This window comes from Choloepus didactylus, chromosome 8 (genome assembly GCF_015220235.1).
Source record: "Choloepus didactylus isolate mChoDid1 chromosome 8, mChoDid1.pri, whole genome shotgun sequence".
Taxonomy (NCBI): Eukaryota; Metazoa; Chordata; class Mammalia; order Pilosa; family Megalonychidae; genus Choloepus; species Choloepus didactylus.
The window spans coordinates 89,846,239-89,869,660 of NC_051314.1; the positions used below are offsets into that span (position 1 = coordinate 89,846,239).

A 23,422-nucleotide genomic window follows, 5' to 3' on the forward strand; every position below is an offset into this window, starting at 1 on the left:
GAAGTGTCTGCCATTTTGTAAAAATTTCCTCTGAACTGGTCAACAGTTCAAAAGAAAATAGCTTTTCAGCTACATAATTAATATTTTCTATACATCCTGATCATAAGATTTCAGTAAGCAATGTGACTCCATTATTACTGTTATTGTTGTTATTTTTTCCTTTGACTTCAATTCATAAACTTTTTGAAAAATTAACTTTTCTAGATTTATCAGTCAATCAGCTTACAGAAACTTGACACAGGATGAGAGTAATCATGGTAAAACTTTCAACAAGTGTGTGTTTTGCCGTGCAAAAGCCAAAATTCTAAAGGCAAATAGAAATTGGTGTAACTGATGTTTAATCCAAATGTACAACAGCAAACCAATTTAGTTTCTCTTTTTTTTTTTTTTTTGTTAGAGCTGACGCAAATTGGACAGAGGGAGGTGCTGGGGTCAGGTGGTGGTGTTGATTGGCTTTCCTCATTCACTCCCACTGATCATTGTCTAGATCTTCAAAGGTTCATATAAGTCAACTCTTTTACTGGGGCCTGCCATTCCAAACTACTCAGAAAAGACTGCACAGAACTGGATAGATAATTAAGGTAAAACTGTTTTTACATGAATATTTGCAGGATTGAAATAATGCTTACTTTCTTTTTATGGCATTGATTGTTCATTAAAAATTAAAATGTTTGAAAATGTTATGTGGGTAACTTTTTTCTCATTTTAAAAAAGATCAATTAAGGCTAATGTCAGACATTGAAATTAATCATCCAGAAGACCCTGACTGCAGATGTCCCTTGCAAATAGTTTTAGGTTTGAGTATAAAATTAGGACAGTGAATAACAGAAAAGGGAAACATTACAAAAATGGCAGGGAGCAAGTGTTTGGTTATTTATGTCTTCTGCTTAATGAATAAAATGACAAGTTGACATCATATGACATGCAAAAATATAAATTTTAGAAGTACATTCTCAATGTACTTTTCTTTATCTTGGAAAAAACATCCATAAAAACTAATCAAAGAATGAACATATGTGACTGTAGCAGATCTGAATGGCTAAGGATTTGGACTGCACCATTGTCAAATGAAAAAGAAAAAAAGTTGTGTCTTATCCTGTCCTCTTAATTTGATCATTTTAATATGAGGGATTACTTTTAGAGCAAATTTACCAGAATAAACTGAGAAATTGAATAGAACCTAAGGTTGGCTTTAGATGTTGAAGAACTGGAATCAGTAATCTAAAAGTAGAGCTACAGTCTTCAAATTTATTAATCAGACAGGGAGAATTCCCAGTAGATTTAAGCATCCCCATATGTTTGGCATCTTTTAGAGCATCTGGTAATGGACTTAATTAAATGTCCAGGTAACAGCAAAGCTAAGAATGTTTTATAACTCACTTTAAAAAGATTTGAACTAATAATATACATCATACTCATGGTTGGTCATCTGAAAGAGGTTTTGTTTTAAGCAAACTAAAGCGATTTAGGAGTGTTTTGGGAAAAGAATGTAACTTATGTTACAGGTCAGGATCATTCAGTTGTTTGTATTTATACTTAGATAATGCTTGAGGACTTTCTTGAAATTATTTACATATATATTACTAAGAAGTATATTAGCAACATTTTAGTTCTGAGAAATGGAGTTTTGCTGGCTAAATTCTTGAGTTTTCTTTAAATATGTTATACAGCATGTTTTAAGGGTTATTGAAACTATTATTTTTAAAATATGAGTTACTTTAAATGAAAATGAAAATAATTTATTTTCAGAAGAAGAAAAAGTGTACCTCTGGGGGTGAGCCATTATCTATTATATAGAATATAGACATTTTGGAATTTATTATATCAAAAATTCATGACAAGGTTATTACATATCATACATTAAAATGTGTAGCATAAAGAATTCATTGTGATAATATCATGTAACATGCATTTCTGAAGAAACTAACTACTGTTTGGGAAATATGAACAAAATTTACTTGGGAATTTATGTTTAAAATAACAAGAGAATCTGTCTTCATCTAAGAATAGACATAGAAAGTCTATAAGCAAAATAGCATATTCAGATTTTATAACTAGTCCTTTATACCTCATCAATTGGCTGCTTTAATTCTTACTTTAGCAAGCATTTGCTATTCTTAGCCAAGGGAAGAATCCTCAGCATAGGATCACTTATTACAACTTTTTTAGTTCTTTCTAAATATTATTTCCAAGCTATGTCTGAATAGTGGAAAGGAATGCAAATGCTAAAATATTAACACCAATAATAAGGAATAGTTAAGTAAGCATTTTCCACTGTTATCGGAAGTTTCTTTTCTAAGATGTACCTCGGAGTGAATGAAAGTGAATGCTTTATGGAAGCCAATTTCTGTGAGATATCATGATTGACTAACAAGCTATCTTGATACATTGATGTATGACGGGAATGACATTGTTGGGGAAATTATTTAAGATAACTTAGTATGAAAGTAATATTGGATTGATTCCACTATTAAAGTGAAAATCCACATTTTGGATGTGGATTAAAATCAGTTCCTTGGATACAAGATAATTCGGCTTTTAGAAATTGTATGAATAACTATTTCCCGTTTGCTCAACCAAACGGTAAATGAAATGTGAGGCTATCTGCTGCCTAAACCTAGATTTCAGAGTGGTTTCGTCAGTACTGGGGCATGAAAGACAAGACAAATAGTGATGGTGGGAAATCCATTCTGACAATGTTGTCTCCCTTTTCACTGTCACTTATCAGGTAAAATAAATGTTTGCAGTAACTAGGGAAGGTCATAACTTCTATCTCTTAACTCAAGAACAGTTTTCCTTTCCAGATATGATATCTGTCTTTGAAGTTGAACCACATAAGTAAAATTTGAGAAATTTACTGTTTTGAGATTCTTCCATTCTGAGTTGCTTAGGACCCTATTCAAAGAACAACACATTAAAATGTTTAATAACTAGAATTTATATATAATAAGGAATCATCTACTTGGGACATTTAGCTATCTCAGTAAATGTTATGAAACTGTCTTCTAATTTAATGATATTCTAAATACAGGCACATCTCAGAGATATTGTGGATCGATTCCACACTACTGCAATAAAGCAAATATCACATTAATAAGAATCACATGAATTTTTTGCTTTCCCAATGCATATAAAAGTTATGTTTACACCATACTGTAGTCTATTAAGTGTGCAATAGCATTATGTCTAAAAATACAATGTAATACCTTAATTTAAAAATACTTTATTACTAAAAAATGCCAGCCACCATCTAAGCCTTCAGCAAGTTGTAATCTTTTTGCTGGTTGAGGGTCTTGCCTCAGTATTGATGTCTGCTGACTGATCAGGGTGGCAATTGCTGATAGCTGGAAATTTCTTAAAATAAATAAGACAACAGTGATGTCTGCCACATCAATTGACTCTTCCTTTTATGAAAGGCCTCTCTGTAGCATGCAATGCTGATTAATAACATTTTATCCCAAGTAGATTTTCTTTCAAAATTGAAGCCAATCCTTTCAAACCCTGCCCATTCTTTATCAACTAAGTTTATGTAAGATTCTAAATCCTTTGTGTCATTTCAACATGCTCACAGCATTTCACCAGGAGTAGATCCCATCTCAAGAAATCACTTTCTTTACTCATCCATAAGAAGCAACTCCTTATCCGTTAAAGTTTTATCATGAGATTGCAACAATTCAGTCACATCTTCAGGCTCCACTTCTAATTCTAGTTCTCTTACAATTTCCACTGCATCTGCAGTTACTTCCTCCACTGAAGCCTTGAACTCCTCAAAGTCATCCATGAGGGTTGGAATCAACTTCTGCCAAACTCCATTAATTGTTGATATTTTTATCTCCTCCCATAATCACAAGTGTTCTTAATGGCATCTAGAATGGTGAATCCTTTTCAGAAGGTTTTCAATTGACTTTGCCCAGATCCATCAGAGGAATCACTATCTATAGAAGCTAGAGCCTTATGAAATGTGTTTCTTAAATAATGAAGCTTGAAAGTCAAAATGACTCCTTTATCCAAGGGTTGCACAATGGATACTGTGTTACCAGGCATGAACAAAACATAAATCTCATTGCATATCTCCATCAGAGCTTTTGGGTGACCAGGTGCATTGTCAATAAGCAGAAATATTTTGAAAGGAATCTTTTTTTTTCTGATCAGTAGGTCTCAACAGTTGGGCTTAAAATCTTCAGTAAACCATGTTGCAAACAGATGTACTGTCTTCCAGGCTTTGTTATTTCATCTATAGAGCACAGGCAGAGTAGATTTGGCATAATTCTTAAGGGCCCTAGGATTTTTGGAATGTTAAATAAGCAGTGACTTCAACCTAAAGTCACCAGCTGCATTAGTCTCTCACAAAAGAATCAGCCAGTCTTTTGAAGCTTTGAAGCCAGGCATTGACTTCTCCTCTCTAGCTATGAAAGTCTGAGATGGTATCTTCTTCTTATATAAAGCTCTTTTGTCTACATTGAAAATCTGTTGTTTAGTGTAGCCACCTTCATCAATTATCTTCACTAGATCTTCTGTATAACTTGCTGCAGCTTCTACATCAGCACTTGCTGCTTCATCTTGCATTTTTATATTATGGAGAGGGCTTCTTTCCTTAAACCTCATGAACCAACTCTACTAGCTTCAAACTTTTCTTCTGCAGCTTCCTCACCTCTTTCAGCCTTCACAGAATCGAAGAGAGTTAGGTCCGTGCTCTGGATTAGGCTTTGGTTTAAGGGAATGTTGTGACTGGTTTGATCTTCTATCCAGACCACTAAAACTTTCTCCATATCAGCAAGAAGGCTGTTATGCTTTCTTATTATTCGTGTGTTCACTGGAGTAGCACTTTTAATTTCCTTCAAGAACTTTTCCTATATATAACTTGACTCTCTGTTTGGCACAAGAGACCTAACTGTTGGTCTATCTTAGCTTTCAACCTGTCTTCCTCACAAAGTTTAATCATTTCTAGCTTTTTATTTCATGTGAGAGATAAGCAACTCTTCCTTTCACTTGAACACTTAGAGGCCATTGTAGGGTTCTTAATTGGCCTAATTTCTATATAGTTGTGTCTCAGGGAATATGGAGGTCTGAGGAGAGGGAGAGAGAAGGGGGAATGGCCAGTCTGTGGAGTAGTCAGAACACCCACAACATTTATTAAGTTTGCCATCTTACATGGGCACAGTTTGTGTGTCCAAAAACAATTACAATAGTAACATCAAAGATCACTGATCACAGATCACCAAACAGACACAATAATAATGAAAAAGTTTGAAATATTGTATTACCAAACAGTGACACAGAGACACAAAGTAAGCACATGCTGTTGAAACAATGGCACTGAAAGACTTGCTTGACTCAGGATTGCCACAAACCTTCAATTTTTAAAAATGCAGTATCTGTGGAGTGCAATAAACCAAAGCACAATAAAACAAGGTATGCCTATGTATTTGTTTCAAGTACTGATTTTATGACTTCATGAATGACTGAATTGAATCAATGACCCAGTCTACCATTACACATGAAACCAGGCCCTTTCCAAAGACTTCTGTTTCACAGAGAAACTCACAGCTTCAGTGGGGAGAATGGAGAGCCTCCAGAAAGTTCTTTCAAACCAGATTTGATTTTGTATGAGAATACGGAACATTCTTTGTGCAAAAAAGGCTGTACTTTTTCCAGGTAACTGGGAGGATATTTCCATTTCACTTTGAAGTATGAACCTATAAAGTTATAACAAGAATACATATCTATATCTTTTATGGAAATTATATGATGTATTGATCTTAATGGAATATAATATTGGGCACTGTGCTAGAGACTGAGAGAAGTGAGGAAGCTCAGAAAGCTGCTGTGAATATGTAGATTTAGTGTCTACAAACCAGACACTGTTCCAACCTTCGTGAAGTTTTCAGCCTAGTGGGAGACGGTTACCTATCACATAATCATACAACTAAAAATGTAGTTACGAAGTATGTTAAGTACTCTGAGGGAAAGGAAAACATGCTCCAAGAACATATAATGAATCTAGTTTAGATGTGGGGGTCAGGGAAGTTCTCCCTGAACAAGTGGCATTTTTTCAGGTTGTTTGAATTACTGTAGGGAGAATGTGAGGGAGAGCATTCCAGAAAGAGGGAACAGTATGTTCAAAGGCCCTGAGGTGACAGCAGGGTAATGAAAGGAGCCCAGTGTATTCAGGTAGTGAGAGCAGGTGTGATTCAATATGGGACTGAAGAGCTTGGGCTGCGTTAAGAGCATGTAGACCTTATTGCATATTAAAAATATGCTGTATTTTACAGATGGCATTTATTACTCATTCAACAAACATTGGGAATGAAATATGAATCAGACACTATTAAAAAAAGAGAATGAATAAAACAGAATCCCTGAACCTAGGAAAATCGACTTTTAAAACAAATTATTATAATATAATTAACACTTTCACTTTTTTCTCTGAATAAATACTTATTGAACTAACCATTGCATGGATACGATAGAAAAGAATTATATTTAAAAAATAAAGTCTTATTCTAAAAATCGATGAGGAAATCATTGTTGGGCTTTCAGGAAGATAATCAATTGGAACAACATAATGGCCATGGAAACAGAAATGGATGAATTTTTAATAAATGTTGAAGGAAGGATTTATGTACTTGGTAAGAGTTTGCATGTGGGTAGGGGGGTTAAGGATAGAGGATGGGAGGTGCCATGGCTGACGGTCAGATTTCTCCGGTATGCATTTGGGTAAATGGAAATATTATGTACTGAAATAGGGAACAGCAGAAAAATCCATGCTTATGAAAATTGTATTTCTCATTCACCTTTGTCAGTATCATTCTTTTCTATCCTATCCATGCAATGTTTCATATTTCATTCTCAATATTTGTTGAATGTATAAATAAATAAATACCATCTGTAAAATACCTCCAATAGGCTACAGTTACGATGTAGCCTATGTGTTCCAAAGTATGCATTTTGTGCTGCAGGCAAATGTTTCAGAATATATAATTTCTCATTATTTCCTAATTTTTTAAAAGTGTGTTTTTAGCTGTTATTTCCTTATAAAATGGGTTAGTAACAGAATCTTCAGACATGCAGATGTATCTATGTAAATGTATTCCAACTATCGTGAGAGTCTTCCTTGGCCAGGGCCAGAATTCTGAACCACTAGTTCATACTTTATGAGACATATCATGTTCAAAATATAATGGGATAAATGTTTTTTTATGATAAAAATAGCATAAGATTAGGTCTCAAATTCCTTATTTGTAAGAAGGGGTACCTACCTTACAATTTTTGTGAGGATTTTAAAAACTATAAAGCCTTCTCTTATAAATGTCTAAAGTAAATTATATGCATATTTAGATATGTATATAAAACACCATGCATGCTTGCATGTAAAGACAGCAATTAGATTCTGGTTAATGGAAGAGGGAAATTATTTAAATTTATTGAGGGCCTACTATACACCAAACTTTGACACACATAATCTCATTTAAATCCATGCATTACTGCTTTGTGGTAAATGACATTACCCTCATTTTGCAGATGGGAAGGCAAAAAAAGTCAGAAGTTACTTAATTTGGCTAGAATTTACACCCAGTTCTCATTAGCACCCAAGCTAGAGTTCCTGTTCCCTGTCCAGGCTGTTACTTCCCTATAATAGAGATGGCAGTGTGAAGATAGCATAGCATGCAGAGTACTTAATCTCTCCAGGTCTCTATTACCTCATCTGTAAAATGTGATTAAGAACAAAAATAGTACCTACCTCTGAGTCTCCTTTGAGGATTAACAGATGTGACACTCTTATACCAGGGTCTCGTATGTAGTAAGCATCATACAAGTGTTCTGTATTCTTATTTTTATACCAAATAACCTGAGATTAGCATGGCTTAATGTGAATGAAATCACTGAGGTTTCTATGAATGAGTACACGGTGAAAAAGACTGCATCTGAAGCCCCCAGGACCACTGAAATGTATACGTACAGCTACAAAGGTCTCAGCTCAAATGTCCCTTCTTCAGAGCTGCCTCCCCAGATCCCCTAGACTAAATTAGATCCCACATCAGACACTCTTGTAACCCTCTAGAGGGGTTGATAAAGTAGAGAGTGGAATGGAGGAGGGGGAGAACATTATAGGCATTTTGACTTGCATGTGCAAATGGCCTGGGGTGATAGAGAACATGGTAAGTTTTTAAATGGTTTCTCAATGGTAAAAACTAAAATTGAAAAAAAGGTCAATGTAGCTATTGAGGGATGTGGGGCAAGAAGAAGTGGGTGGACCATGTAGAACCTTGTGGGCATGTTGAGAATTTTGGACTTTACCCAAAGAGTAAAGGGCAGACATTAAAGGATTTTGAGCAAAAGAAATGACATGACCTGCTTTTGTTTTTAAAAGATCACTATGGGTGCTGTATGGAGAATGAATGATAGGTGGCAAGAGAGAATTCAAGGAGATCAATTGGGAAATTATCAGTAGATCACGTAAGAAACTATAGTAGCCCAGGCAAGAGTGATGGTGAAAGAAACGGAAAGAAGTAGACTAATTTGAGAAATACTTTAGTTAGTGGTAAAATCAACTAGACTAAATAGGTAGAGACTGGATGTGGGGGAGTATCAACGAAAACTTTATAATGGATGACTCTTGTGCTTCTGGTTTGAATAGTTGTATAAGTTGTGATGATATTCTTTGGATAGGAAACACTGGGAAAAAAAGGGAAATTTAAGTTAGGTTTTGTAAATGTTGAGTTTGAATTATCTTTGAGAGATGCAAGCATAAATATCAGTGAGGCTGCTGCACACATGGAATTGGAGCTCAGAAGAGAAGAACGTCAAACAAAATGATACTTTGTAGATGATTCAGGCGATTCTGGTTTTCAACAACCACGGGAAGCCGCGGCTGGTCCGCTTCTACCAGCGTTTCCCAGAAGAAATTCAACAGCAGATTGTTCGAGAGACTTTCCATCTAGTCCTCAAGCGGGATGACAACATCTGTAACTTCTTGGAGGGTGGAAGTTTGATTGGTGGCTCTGACTACAAACTGATTTACCAACATTATGCTACCCTCTACTTTGTATTTTGTGTGGATTCATCAGAAAGTGAACTTGGGATCTTCGACCTCATCCAGACTATAGAAAATGAATTAGAAAGTGGTGGCACCCTCTTTGCACACTCACATCTGCGGATAGGAGCTGGTTGTAGGGCGCAGTGATCTTTCTTGTGACTGGAGTGGTGTTGATCAAGAAGATGCATGAGCAGCTACAACATTGCAAAAGTGGCAGTGCCAGAGAAAGGATGTGAGCAGCTCACATTAAAAGTCCACTAGAGGATGTGATCACCATGGCAATTGAAGACATTCCCTATAAAAAACCTCTCCAGAGATTCAGCAAATAAAAGGACAAATCCCACTTTCTTAGAACTCTGGAGGACAGTAGAGACTGAAGAACTCCACAGACGCTGAATCAGAGAACAAGAAAAATATTAGGTAGGAAACTTTCTCCCAGACTGCCAGTCCTCTTCCCTCCCCCTCACTCAGTCCCGTGCAGTGTGGGAGTTGCTCAGAGGCAGCAGCCTGGATCCCCCCACCTTGTACCAGGGACACGCTCTATAGAGGCACTCAGAGCAGCATGAGTGCCTTTCGGGCACAGGAACTCAAGTCCACAGAGACCCAGAATGGAAAACAAGCTCCTGAGGAGTGCTGCATACAAAAGGACCCTTGGTGGGGGTAGTGGGGAAGAGACCACAATAGAAAGACTGATGAGAAGTGTTGTGCCATCACTCAATCCAGTTTCTATTGGCTGGACCACCTAAACGCAAAATGGACTTTTCTAAAGTGACCTACCTTTCTGGATTGACCCCATCTAGCTCCTCAGGGCAGGATACCCTAACAGGGAAGAAATCAGGAGCAGAAGGGCCTCACAGAGAGAGAGAGAGAGAGAGAGAGAGAGGAGAAGGGGGGAGGGGGTGTTTGAAATGTTGCTAAGACAGGAGGGTCCCAGACTGAAAAGTGTAAGGAAAACGAGGAACCGAGTGAGGGAGCAAATTTAAACAAACCATAGGAGCTGTGGAGAAAATTTTACACAATAAGAAAGAGAACAGACTAAGATTCCTGGGGAAGGAACAGAGGAAAGGAAGAGTTCTCCTGGAGGTGAAACAATTACACAAAAAGTGCAGCCTTAAAAATTGTAGCACTATCCAGGGAAAGAATCAGATGAAGAAGAGCTGAAAAAATCTGATCAATTAAACACAGGCCACTCTAAAGGTCTAGAATAAGTTGGACCAAAAGTCAAAGGAGAGCCTAACACAAAGTCAGTCAACAATAAAACCCTAGATAAGAGGGAGAAACTGACCTTCAGAGTTAACTCATACAGAGAATCAGATGCCTAGACATCAGAAGAAAAATAAAATTACATGCCATACTAAGAAACAGGAAGAAATAGCTCAGTCAAGGGAACAGATGATAACTTCAGTGGAGATACAGAGTTTGAAACAACAAATAAATCTCCTATATCAAATCAAAGAGATGATGGAATATATACATAAAGACATAAAGGATATTAAGATCACAGTATGTAAGAATAAAGAAGAACTTGAAAGTATAAACAGAAACTTAACAAAACTTATGGGAATGAAAGGCACACTACAAGAGATAAAAAATACACTAAAGGTATATAACTGCAGATTTGAAAATGCAGAAAAAAGAAACAGCAAACTAAAAGATGGGACAATTGAAATCACACAGTCAGAAGAACACATAGAGAAAAGAATAGAAAAAATTGAGCAGAATCTCAAGCAGTTGAGTGACAGCACAAAGTGCACAAACATATGCATCATTGGTGTCCCAGAAGTAGAAGAAAAGGGAAAAGGGGCAGAAAGAATATTGGAAGAAATAATGGCTGAAAATTTCCCAACTCTTATGAAAGACATAAATATACATGTCCAAGAAGCACAACATACTCCAAACACAATAAATTCTAATAGACCTATTTTGAGACACATACTAATCAGAATGTCAAATGCCAAAGATAAAGAGAGAATTCTGAAAGCCACAGAGAAAGAATGATTCTTCACATACAAGGGATCCTCAATAAGACTGAGTTCTGATTTCTCATCAGAAACCATGCAGGCAAGGACAGTGGTATGATATATTTAAGGTACTGAAAGAGAAAAACTGCCAGCCCAAAATTCTTTATCCAGCAAAACTGTCCTTCAGAAATGAGGGAGAGTTTAATATATTCGCAAATAAACAGAAACTGAAAGAGTTCGCCAACAAAAGACATGCCTTACAAGAAGTACTAAAGGGAGTTCTGCAAGTTGAAAGGAAAAGACAGGAGAGAGTGGCTTGGAATCATGAATTACCCTATCAGTAAGGGTAACTAAAAGGGTAAATGCAAAACCTATTAGTCCTGTATCCTTAATATACAGTTTTACACTTTAATTCCTATAAAAGTCAGAATACAATTGAACAAAAAAAAGGCTTATTTCCTGATAATGGATATGAATGGAATATTGGAATATTGCTCAGCTTTAAAAAGGAATGAAGTCCTGAAACTTTTGACAACATGGGTAACTCCTGAAGACATTATATCAAGTGAAATAAACTAGACACAAAAGGACAAATATTGTATGATCTCACTGACATGAACTAATTAGAATAAGCAAACTCATAGAGTTAGAATCTAGAATATAGGTTACCAGTGGATAGACTGGGGTAAGAGAATGGGAAGTTGATGTTTAGTTTGTACAGAATTTCTATTTAGGTTGATTGTAAAGGGTTAGAAATGGATAGTGATGATGGTAGTACATTATTGTGAATGTAATTAACAGCACTGAATTATATAGGTGAATGTGGTTAAAGGGGGGAACTTCGGGTCTTATATGTTACCAGAATAAAAATTAAATGATAAAACATAGGACTGTATAGCACAGTGAACCTTATTGTAGATGATGAACTGTTGTTAATAGTACAAGTCTAAGAATGTTCTTTCATGAATTGTAACAGATATGTGACAGTAATATATTGTGTTAATAATAGGGTGGTATATAGGGGAAAATACAGCTAATGTAAATTATGGACAATAGTTAATACTACTGTTTTTATAATCTTTCATCAATTGTAACAAAGGTAACTACTGTTAAAAAGAATAGTACAATTACAAACTAGTATCATCATCAATTGTAACAAATGTCTCACACCAATACAAGGTATTGGTGGAGGCGTAGTGTATCGGAATCCTATATTTTATTCATGATTGTTGTGTAAACCCACAATTTCTCTAATAAAAAAAAATTTTTAATACCAAAAAAAATGATACTTTGTAAAAGAAGAGAACCACAAAAACTCTGAAAAGTAACAGTGTTGTTATTGACACAAAGGAATTCTAGAGAATTCCTAGAAGCCAGAAAGCAGACAGGGTTGGAAAAACTGAGAAAGAGAAACAGAATTGTCGCTTAGAAGACCAGGATATGTGTGTTTCAATCCAGATGGAGCTCTGCAGCAGCTTCAAGCTATGTCAGCACATGCAAAGAGGAAGCATGGATCACAGGCAACCAATTATCAAGCGTTCACCAAGGAACCTCTCGGTTTGGTCATCTCAGTCTCTTTGGGCCACCACTTTTACCCTTGGGGTAACCCTGCCATCTAATCTGTAAAGAAAGCCTGAGGAAGGACTCTAGGATAGTTCTGAGGGCCTTCACAACAGATAAAGAGTGATAATAAGTAGAAATGGGAGCGCCACTAAGACAGAAATACATTAAAGCATTTTGACTCCTTATAGTGCCAGCTGTGCATAGGAGTGGAGATTTCCAGAACAGTACTCACATAAACAAGCTGTAGGAAAGTTATTTCCACAGAACCTACAAGGAAGCAATCCATGGTGAAACAAGCCTACACAACTTCAGAGAAACTGCACCAGCTGTCTAAGCTAACGAGTGTACTCCTTCATTCATAAATATGCACAACCTAGGATCACTAAGAATTTAAGGAGAACTGACAGCATGAAAGAGAGGGACCAAGATGAACAAACAGAATAACTAACTGCATAAGAAATAGATAATTTAGGCACAAATGGGAACTTCTGAAAACTTCCAGTTGGTATCCTTAGAGAAATTTAAGGAGAGTATTACAGCCATAATACAAAACAAAAGCACAAGAAGACAAGAACAAATTCTAAGAAATTAAAAGCAGGATTGATGCAAATAATTAGTTGGCAGGTTGAAAAATAAAATGGATATAGCTGAAGATAAAATTGATTATTTTGGACATAATATTTAGTAAATATCCCTGAACATTGAACGATAAGACAAAAAGATGGAAAAGAGAAGGGAACTTTAACAATATGGATCAAGAGGTCTTTATACCTGACTAATAAAAGTTTTAGAACAAGTAACTATAGGGAAAGAAGTAGATTTTTAAATAGCAGAACATTTTTCTGAGCTGAAGAAAAATACAAGTCTTTTGATTGAATGGGCCCTCCACATGTTGGACAAGATGAATTTTAAAAACTACTCACATATAGTCTTTTCCAGGGGAAATTTAATATAGGTTAAGAAGAAAGTTTGAAAATCTTTCAGAAGAAATAAACATTGTAAGTTATCTACAAAGAAATGAGAAACAGACTTATCATTGGAAGCTAGAAATCAAGGGAACAAGGTCTTCAAAGTCCTGAGGGAAAATTATTTTAAGTCTAGAATTCAAATAATAAATTTGAGGGAAAAATAAAGATAGATTATCAACCTGCAAGAACTCAGGAATTGTATTACATCCACTGTGTCAAAAAAATTACTCAAAGTGATATTTTAGCAAAAAAGCAAACCGAGTAAAAGAAAGAAGATGTCATGGCATTCAAGAAATATTGGCAACTGTGTGAGACCCAGAGGTTGGAGGAGAAAGCCATTCAGAAAGTTAAAAGAGCGTGGAACATTGTCTTTCAAAGTTTTAGTAACGTATCATTTATAATGTGTAGCCAAATACACCATTTGGTTCTTCATTATGATTTACCTAATCATAATGTCCTAAATGCCGATTAGTGGTTTTCAGTGTTTATAAACAACCTATGGAAAAACAATGAGATTTAATTGTTTTACAGAACAGGATGAGAATATTGATTCTCAAAACTGTAAAAGTACTTTTATAACTAAAATAATTAAGAGGTGTGGAGAGAAAGGAAATGTAGAAAGAAGTATGGTACTTTCTTCATCTTTCATAGACACCAGTCTAGAGTAAATAAACCAAATCAGAGAGGTTTTAGTGAAGAATTTAAAGTTAGGATGACAACATAAGAAGAACTAAAAACAGAAAATGTCATTAGTGGTTGCTGTTGGGAAGTCAAATGGGTACTTGTGATGGATGAGGGAAACAATTGTGCTCATTTAATCTGATTCCCTTAAAAAACACACACACACACATATAAATGTCTCACTTCTATTTTTCTGGTAGCTTTTAAGATTTTTCTCTTTAATCTTTTATATTATGTACTTTCACTAAACTCATGTTAATGAATAGACATGTTTTTATTCCTTCTGCTTGAAGCTCTATGTGCTTTTTTAAACTCTGAGAATTATCTTCTTTCAATTCTGGACACTTCTTTGCCATTATATCTTGTTAGTTTGTTTATCATAATTCTCTAATATTAGAATGCCTGTTAGAATATGGAAAACTTCTTATTCTTGTTTTTTATTTATTTTTAAAATTCTTCCATGTCTCTTAACTTCTCCTTCATATTTTTCATCTCTCTCTTTGTGCTATAATATGGATGATTTCCACAGGTCTATCTTCCAGTTTCATAACTCTCCCTTCAACTAAGTTTTCTTTATATCAATGACTATATATTTTTGTTTTTATAATTCCTTTTCTGGCTCTTTTTCAAGCCAGCCTCATCTTGTTTTACAGTGTTCTTATTCTATGGATGCTATTTCCTTATTTTGAATCTTTTTATTATATTCAATTTCAAGTGACTTCTAAATTGTACTATTATGTATAGTCCCTCAAATGTGAATCTTATCATTTCTTGTGCCTGCTGACAACATCATAATGAGTTTCCTTGTGTGTTTTATGATTCTTGTAATTTGGACTTGTGAACTTGTCTCAAGTGAGTTGCCTTCCACAGGCATACTACTGTAGCACTGGATTGTAGAGGCATTTCTATGTGGTAGTTTCATGTTTGTCATGTTTGTATGGGTTTTATGTGCTCTGGAGCAATTTTTTATATTAGTTTTTTACTCAGGATTTCCTTATCAAATGGGTAGTGCAAATTCCATAACCAAACCTTTGAAGAATGATGCTTTTTCTCTCATCATAATAGTTCAACAAGAATTGGATGAATCTAATAGTAAAAGTTCGAGAAGAAATTATATTAATCACATAATAGACTGTGTTTTTTTTTTACACAGCACCATTCCACCCCCTTTCCCTAGAGAAGTGAAGTAAATGAGGTCCAAAAAAGTTAAATAATGTTGCAGAAATCCAGTGAGTTAACTGCATAAGAGAGCCTAAAAACTGGATTAACTTTAATTAAAATACATTTTAATTTGATATAGATGGTGACCGACACTGATTCAAAAGAAAGCCTACACTTCTTTTTGTTACTATTCTTAATATTGGCTTCATGATACAAGGGCCTGAAAAGTGGCTCCCTTAGCCTGATCCCACCCTATGTGGTGGTATTCATTCTTGCAAGAACAAATACCAAATTAAAGCAGTAATTTTCTTAGTTGCTGCTAGTAGAGACACTAGGTTTTGCCTGAGCAGATCTTCCTTTGTCAACAATTTACTTTTGCCTTCCTTTCTTTTAAATCATTCACTATTTAAAAATACCTAAAACTTGAAGATTCTGCCATGTATTAAGATTTCTTTTTCTTCCCACAGTGACTAGCAAAGACCCTGCCATGTTCATTACACATAGGCACTCTATAAATATTCACTGAGTTGGTGATTTATTAGTTAATTTCCTTGTTATCTTCCATTTTTCTTCTTTTGTATTGGGTAAAAACCTATCTGGACACATTTAAGAGTATACTTCCTTTCCATGAAACTATATGTTCCTGAAGTTAATTCATTCCTGTGGATGTGAATCCATTATAAATAGGATCTTTTGATGAGGCTCTTCAGTTAAGGTGTGACCCATCTGTTCAGGATGAGTCTTAATCCTCTTACTGGAGTTCTTTATAAATAGGATGAATATAGGGAGAGAAAGAAAGCCATGGAAGCCAGAAGCTGAAGGCAACAAAACCCAGAAGAGAAAGGAGAGGCCAGCAAATGCCACCATGTGCCTTGCCATGTGGCAGAATAATCAAAGATTGCTAGCAGCCAGTTTTTTAAAAGAAAGTATCACCCTGATGTTGCCTTGATTTGGGCATTTTTCTCAGCCTCAAAACTGTAATCTATTAAATTCCCATTGTTAAAAGCCAACCCATTTTATGGTATCTGCTTTCAGCAGCCTAGGAAATTTAAACACCATGTTTTTAAAAGAAGCATACATCAAGAAGATTATTTATATTAATTTATCTAATTTAAAGAAAATTATAATGATTTATTTTGTATTTTGTTAGCAGAACAGAGTGCCCTGAAAGGCAACATAAAGTGGAAAAGCCTTAAGCTGACGCCACAGTATATTATCTACACTGAAGGAACTGCGTGTGGACAAGAAAGTGCTGACAGCTCAAATGGATCCCCTGGAACTGAGAAATGTCAGCATCGAACCTGAGGAGGAGAGCAGCAGTGAAGAAAGTGCTCAAGATAGCTACAATGGAATGGGAAACTCAGAAAAGGCAGCAATGAGCAGGTATGGGGTTAAAAATCACAGGTTCCATGGAAAAATGAGAGAGGTTTACAGAATTAGAATTAATTAGAAAATTAGAATTAGAATTAGAATTCTTTCTTATCTGAAAGAATTGTATTTATTATCTACTTGAGATAAAAATAACACCGATGTTAACACATCAATTCTCTGATCCTGAACTATAACAATAATGTCAATCTCCTTTGCTTAACATTGAGGTTACAATGTCCTTGTACCCATTAATAATGTAGAATAATTTAAATTATATTATCCTATCATTCCTCTTACCTCTTGTACTAGTCTTTCTCAAATTCGTCTTCCTTTGACTGCCCTTTCAATATTGCCACATCTCCAGGGTTCTATAAGGACTTTTTTTCTCTAAAAGTGTCCTCTGAGCAAGCTCATTCACAACTATCACTCACCAAATATATGCCATATCTTTGGCATCTCGGACTTCTCAACAGGGTTTCAGACCATTACATCCAACTGTCTGCAAACATCTCTACTGGATGACAAATGTGTCTGAATTGCCTCATATATAAAGACAAATTTGTAATGTCTAATACTGAACTTCTATCATTCCCTTCAAAACCTGCTTCTCCTCCAGTTATTTTCACCCTGGCAAATAGTCACCATTATCATTTAGCAGCTCAGTCAGAAAACCCAAGAGTCATCCTTGACTCATGCCCACAAAATTCTTCCCCCAACCCACACATCCAGTGGTCAACTGTATCCAGTTGTTTTTACCTCATTAATGTTTCAGAAACATCCTTTCATTTTCCATGCATTCTACTGCCACCTTTCTTTAGGCCTTCATCTTCTCTCACCTGTCTATCAGAACAGCCTCCCGATTTTTCTCCTTGCCTTAAGTTTTGCTCTTCCAACTAGCCCTCCACACCATTGCAAAAGTAATATTTTAAAATTGCAAATTGCATGTTTTACCTGGGAAAGCCCTTCAGTGGCTCACCACTGGCTATAATGTAAAGATTAGACTATTCATTGCATGGCATATAAGGCCCCTCATGATCTGTGTCTGACCTACCTCTCCTGTCCTACCTTTTGCCCTGCTCTCTTTTTGTACCCTCTCCTCTGAACTTGTTGGGCCACTTGCAGTTCTCTATGCCTTCACTCATGCTGCTCCTTTGGACTCGAATGCCCTCTTTCAATATCACCCACCTGCCTTCCTCCTCTCTAATGACACCTCATTAAGACTCAGCTCAATATCAGGTCTCCTATGAGGTCTTCTCCAAATGTCCCTGCTCTCCCAAGGAAAGGTGACCTCCTTTGTGCAGTCACTGACCTATGCAGATGTTCATCATACCATGTACAACAGTTAATGCTCTTATTTGGCCTCGGTGGTCCCAGCCCATATCACTCTACTTGGTATATGCTAGGTGCACAATAGTGATTTGCTAAATTAATTAATTTCTCACAAAATGTAATCAAACACATATTATATATTGTGTAAGAGGCTCAGAAAGTATTTTTTTGGGGGGTGGGTGTGGGGGAAAGACTATTATCCCCAAAAAAGGACTTATTTCATTTACAGTACCTAGGAAAGGCCAACAGGAAGAAGCACTGCTCTTCCTCCAAGGAGTTCAGTGTAATGAACTTTAGGATTATTGAACTAGAAAGGTCACTGAGATATAAATCATGGTATAGGCTAGATCTGCACTCCAGGGCACAAGGAATGTTGGTGACTCTTGAGGAAACATGAAGTGGTAGACAGAACACAGGGCATTGGGGTCTGCACAGATAGGTGCCTGCCTTTGGAGAATATATATATCTTCTTTGAACTTCAGTGCCAAATGTAGAACAGCAAACTGATTCTGTAAAGTAGCAAAACCAACACCCACCCTTCTCAGGATTAAATGAGTGCCTAGAATATAGATGGCCCTCAAAAAATTTTTGTTCTTTCTCCTCCATTTCATCATCCTTAGTAAACTGATCCAAATCCGAACTTTTTTTTTCTGAGATGGATGCACACAAATATGAGCTCTGCAGAAGTTGGCCAATGAAAGGGAGACTGTTCCAAAACTGTCCTGCAGAGTCATTCCATTTGGTTCTCAAAAGCCATGCCATGATGGGAAGAGCAAGAATGTTTTTGTTAAGCTTCATACAATATTTTCTGGAGTGCTCTCAATGACTTGTGTTTTCACTCCTGGCTCAAACACTGCCATCATTTTGCAATTTCATAATCACTTAAAACTATGGGTTTTGTTTTTGTTTGGTTTGTACTGCTCCCTTACATGTAAATTTTTTAGAAATTTGTCATAATGCATTTCTTTGGAATCAATGCACTTATATTTTCATTACATGCTGGGTTTGGTATTAAAGCATTGAAGACACTGAGGATATTTCTCATATATTTTATATAATCTTGGTACATTTTATGATTAAAACTCATCTCATGCCAAAATAAGCACATAAAAAGCCTAAAAAGAAAATACTATGCTTACTTTTAAATTCTAAATTTTTAAAACTACTCAAGGAATAGAAAATCCTAGTTTATTGGTTAAAATAAAAAATAGGGCTTTGGACATTCTCGAGTATGAACACCAGGTAACACTTTTGTTTTTCAATCCTTAGGCTTGTTTAGGCTTCGTTTCATCCTATTGTCTCAACTTCCAGTTATGACGTTAGGTACCAGTCTTCGCATAGCAATTATATTAACTACAGAGTATTAAAATAAAGCACAAAAGGGGGGTAGCAGATATGGAAGAAAGCAGCATCTGAGGGCATTATGTTTCCTGTGAGAAATATGGGGAAAATCCAGGAAATGTTCTTAACTTATACACTGTGATGTATTCTCTTCCTGAGTCCTAGAAAGGCACATAAAACTTTTTGGTTTTCTATTCTCACTACACTTTACATTGTTCTATATTCTCAAAAAGTAATCCTGCCATCCCTCTTCCACAGGATTAGCTAGTATTATAAAAGACAACTTGTACAGATCTCATTTTTATCCTATAATAATTTTCCACTTTTTATTTCTAAGGGTTATTTTAATAACACTCTTCATTTATTTTAACTTACACTTTCATGTTAGACATTGCCTAAAATTGCATTTTATCTAATTAGAAAGCATTTTTAAGAAATGTGAGTAGTTAAGCATTTCATATACTGAAAACAAAACCTGCTGGATATTTTCCAGTGTTAAAAATACAATAGTGGCAACCTTTTGAAAATGCAGCCCGTACTAGGTCCCTAGCTCTAAAGCCCCTGTCATTAACTACAGGAGCTGACCAGCTTTCAGCATGTGCCCAAGTAGACCATGATCACAATATTCTGTCGACAGTGACATTTTAAAGTGCTGTTCCCAACTCTTCTATTAATTCATTGGGTTCCCTTGATATTTTTTCTTAGTTTCATCCATTATCTAATAATTCAGCTACATTGTCAGAGTAACTAAAATATATACACACACATACACACACATACAACCCAACAAACACAATACAGAGCTAATATTGAATTTATTTGCAGCAAGAGATATATGTATAAACAGATGGAGCCAAAAAAGAGGAAGGTATCAACTACAGAGTCCCTGTGCTTCCTGGGACTACTTGGTGCTTCCTGGATCACTAGACTTGAAGTGCAGCAGGAGTGGGCACATGACTTCATTTTCTGAGCCACAGTTCCTTCATCTTTAGAGTAGGGGTATGAAAGTTCCTCTGATGGGTTGTTTTGAGCATCAAATGAGATGAGGATCACAGCGTGTGGCACATGGTAGGTAGGCACTTAATAAAAATTTGTTTAATTCATAAAATCCTGTGATTATGGCATGGTTGTAATTGAGAAAGCTCAGTTAGAGTCATGACTCAGTACCTTTTCTTTGGAAGGACTCTGAGGATAAAACCAACTCTAATTAATCTCTCTCTTGCATAGTTAATGAAGGAAAGGAGAAACAGTGTTAAAAACTTTTCAACAAAAATATTATCTTCCTTTGTAATTTCCTCCGTCTCCCAAAGTATATTCACAAATGGAGCCCAGTTGTTGTTCTGAAAGGTGCACTTGTGGGCAGGAGGAGAAGAAAAAAGGAGTTTTATGTGTCTTATTTTCCATCCCCAATTCAGTTACTTAGATCACCTGAAGCATAAATATAACTCAGAGTGCTTACCGTAGATGTTTTTACTTTCTTATTTTCCTCTTTGTGTGTGTGTGTCCAGCACATTTGCTAATGAAGATGCTGAAAGTCAGAAATTCCTGACAAATGGATTTTTGGGGAAAAAGAAGCTGGCAGATTATGATGATGAACATGTAAGTTAATCTATGCTTTTAGGCAGTAAACAGGACTTGAGGGTGTCTGACTTACCCAGGTCTCTGTGGGAAAAACAGTGTGACTGAAATTTTCCAAGGCTTGATCAGCACATTTTCTGTTTATTCAGGCCCTTACTGGAAGAAGGGCTTGTTTTTCCTGTTCACCATATGGCTGCATAAATCATTTATGAAATTCATTTGTTTTTTTGGAGAAATCATTCTAACTAAAATGAAATCTGCAATCATAAATGGTTTTTCTTTTTTTTTAATGCTACTTGACCTAAATTTTTGGTTCAGACCCATGCTGAACCTGAATACTACATTCCAATGAAAATCACATGCTTTTATTGAGGTTGAGTATGTTTTCCATTCACTGTGATTTACAGTTTTGGATGGTAATTATCTCCAGAAAAGGTAATGTAAGAATAGGAACCTGAAAAGGCTCTTCATTTAACAAATATTTGTTTGTAATGTGTCCCTTTATTCTTCAAGCATCCGGGAACCACCTCTTTTGGAATGTCTTCGTTCAACCTGAGTAATGCCATCATGGGAAGTGGGATCTTGGGCTTGTCCTATGCTATGGCCAACACAGGAATCATACTTTTTATGTAAGTTGAATGTACATGCCCACATTTGGTGATGAAGTCTATACATACCTGGTGTTCTTTAGTTACACAACCTGAGAATTGATCTTTATGAACAGAAACAAGCTGAGAAAGTATTAACAAATTTATCTTGCTTTTAGATAAATTAGCAATCCAAGTTAAAATAATCAGAGCAGTCTAATCATGGTACTTGTTCAACTATCTGCAGCCAAATTCTAGAAAGTTTATAAGCTTACTACCCAAACTGCTGGAGCAGCCCCACCAGTCCATAAGAACTGTTTTATAACGTAGGTCAGTTTTCAGTGGATGCTCAAAAGAAATTTGGTGTTTAGTAGTAAAAAGATCTGTCCCAGAAGCAAATAGATTTTGTTACAGTCTTAGGATAAAGACCCCATCCCTAACCTACATTTCCCTTCATGCCCTGGCCTCATCTCACGCCCTATTTCCTGGGTCTGTGCATGCCAGGCACGTTGGCCTTCCTTCATTCCATGAATGTGCCATGTGCCCTCCCACCACAGGGCCTTTGCACATGGCATTTTCTCTCCTTGGAATGCTCTCCCCTCTCCTCTTCATCTGGTTAACTCCTTCTCATATCTCAGCTCTCATCCTCTTGTCAGTGCTGCTTTCCCTGATCTCTAGACTAAGACAAATCACTGAATACACACACCACACTTTTAATATTTTAGTACATTTGCCTGATTTATTTGGTTAATGCCTATCTCCTTTATTAAACTATAATCTCCAGTGAGTTGAGCCTATGTCTGTATCCCTGGGATCTACCACAGTGCCTGGCCTAGAGAATATTTGCTGAGTGACTGAAGCTTACTTTTAAAACTACACTCTTTAATCATATTTAGTCAAATGCTGCCCAAGGGTGTCATGTAGGTGACTTGTCGGATGGATACCACATTGTGACAGACAGACACAGATGTTTGCATGTATTACATACTCCTTGGTATTTTTGAGGACACAGTTGGCAGCAGTGGAATTTTTCACAAGAATGAACTCTAATGTTAGTCAGGCATCACTGTGAATACAAATCACAATTCCAAATGCAGTGCTGGAGAGTTAAATAACTGTCTAAGAATGCAACATTTATATTACAAATATAAGCTATTTATATTCTAAACACCATATATGGTTAGATAATCACATAGCCATCTGAGGGCTAAGGATCAGGACTATAAAATTGTTAGTGAAATAATAAAATTTTTGGCTTTGATTGAACTGTATAATATTCTTTAGCACAATGGGTTTTTATATCAAATTTAATTTTATAAGCCGTGTTTGAAATAAACTAGTTCATTTTTATTCTCTGAATTGTAATGGCTAAAGATGCATTCACGTATAATTTTGTATGTGTTTGTAATGTATGCTAGCTCTAAGACCAAATGATAGCCTTCTCCTTATTAATGATAAAAACCATTAAAATTATTTAGGAGGTTATTGTAGATCACTCATGAATAGAAATATGAAATACTTCCCCCAACCCTAGAGCCATATCTCTTTTTCATGGTAGGAGAATCTTCTACTTTTAAAATCAAGGGACTTATTTCAGTTCTGCAGCAGGTTGAATTGCTGAACATCCTGGGGTGTGTTTTATGTGTCCATGTAACAGAATGGATCCAGCCATCTCCCTTAATTCAGAGCAAGTGAAACAGTATTTCACTGGTTTTACTTTTAGTATTTTCTGTCAACACAATTATATTTTTAGAATACAGGGAATTCTCCTTATTTTTCCAGGGAACAAAATTACATAACCCAAATTACATAATTCTTTAAAAACAGGTACATTCATAAGGCATA

The 23,422-nt window shown here is 35.9% G+C and overlaps 1 protein-coding gene across 2 annotated transcripts in view; it reads left to right on the top strand.

The window, feature by feature from the left end:
• The first annotated feature begins 444 nt into the window (after nt 1–444).
• The window catches only part of SLC38A4 (solute carrier family 38 member 4), a 44,305-nt gene continuing 21,327 nt past the window's right edge, over nt 445–23,422 (top strand). The window contains exons 1-4 of one of the 2 annotated variants that reach the window (XM_037847204.1): nt 445–581; nt 16,525–16,754; nt 20,921–21,011; nt 21,504–21,619. In XM_037847204.1, coding sequence (XP_037703132.1) covers nt 16,636–16,754; nt 20,921–21,011; nt 21,504–21,619 — 326 coding nt within the window. In that variant the 5' untranslated portion in view covers nt 445–581; nt 16,525–16,635. Of the gene's footprint in view, nt 582–16,521; nt 16,755–20,920; nt 21,012–21,503; nt 21,620–23,422 lie in introns of both variants that reach the window. The other variant, XM_037847206.1, reaches the window with a different exon arrangement.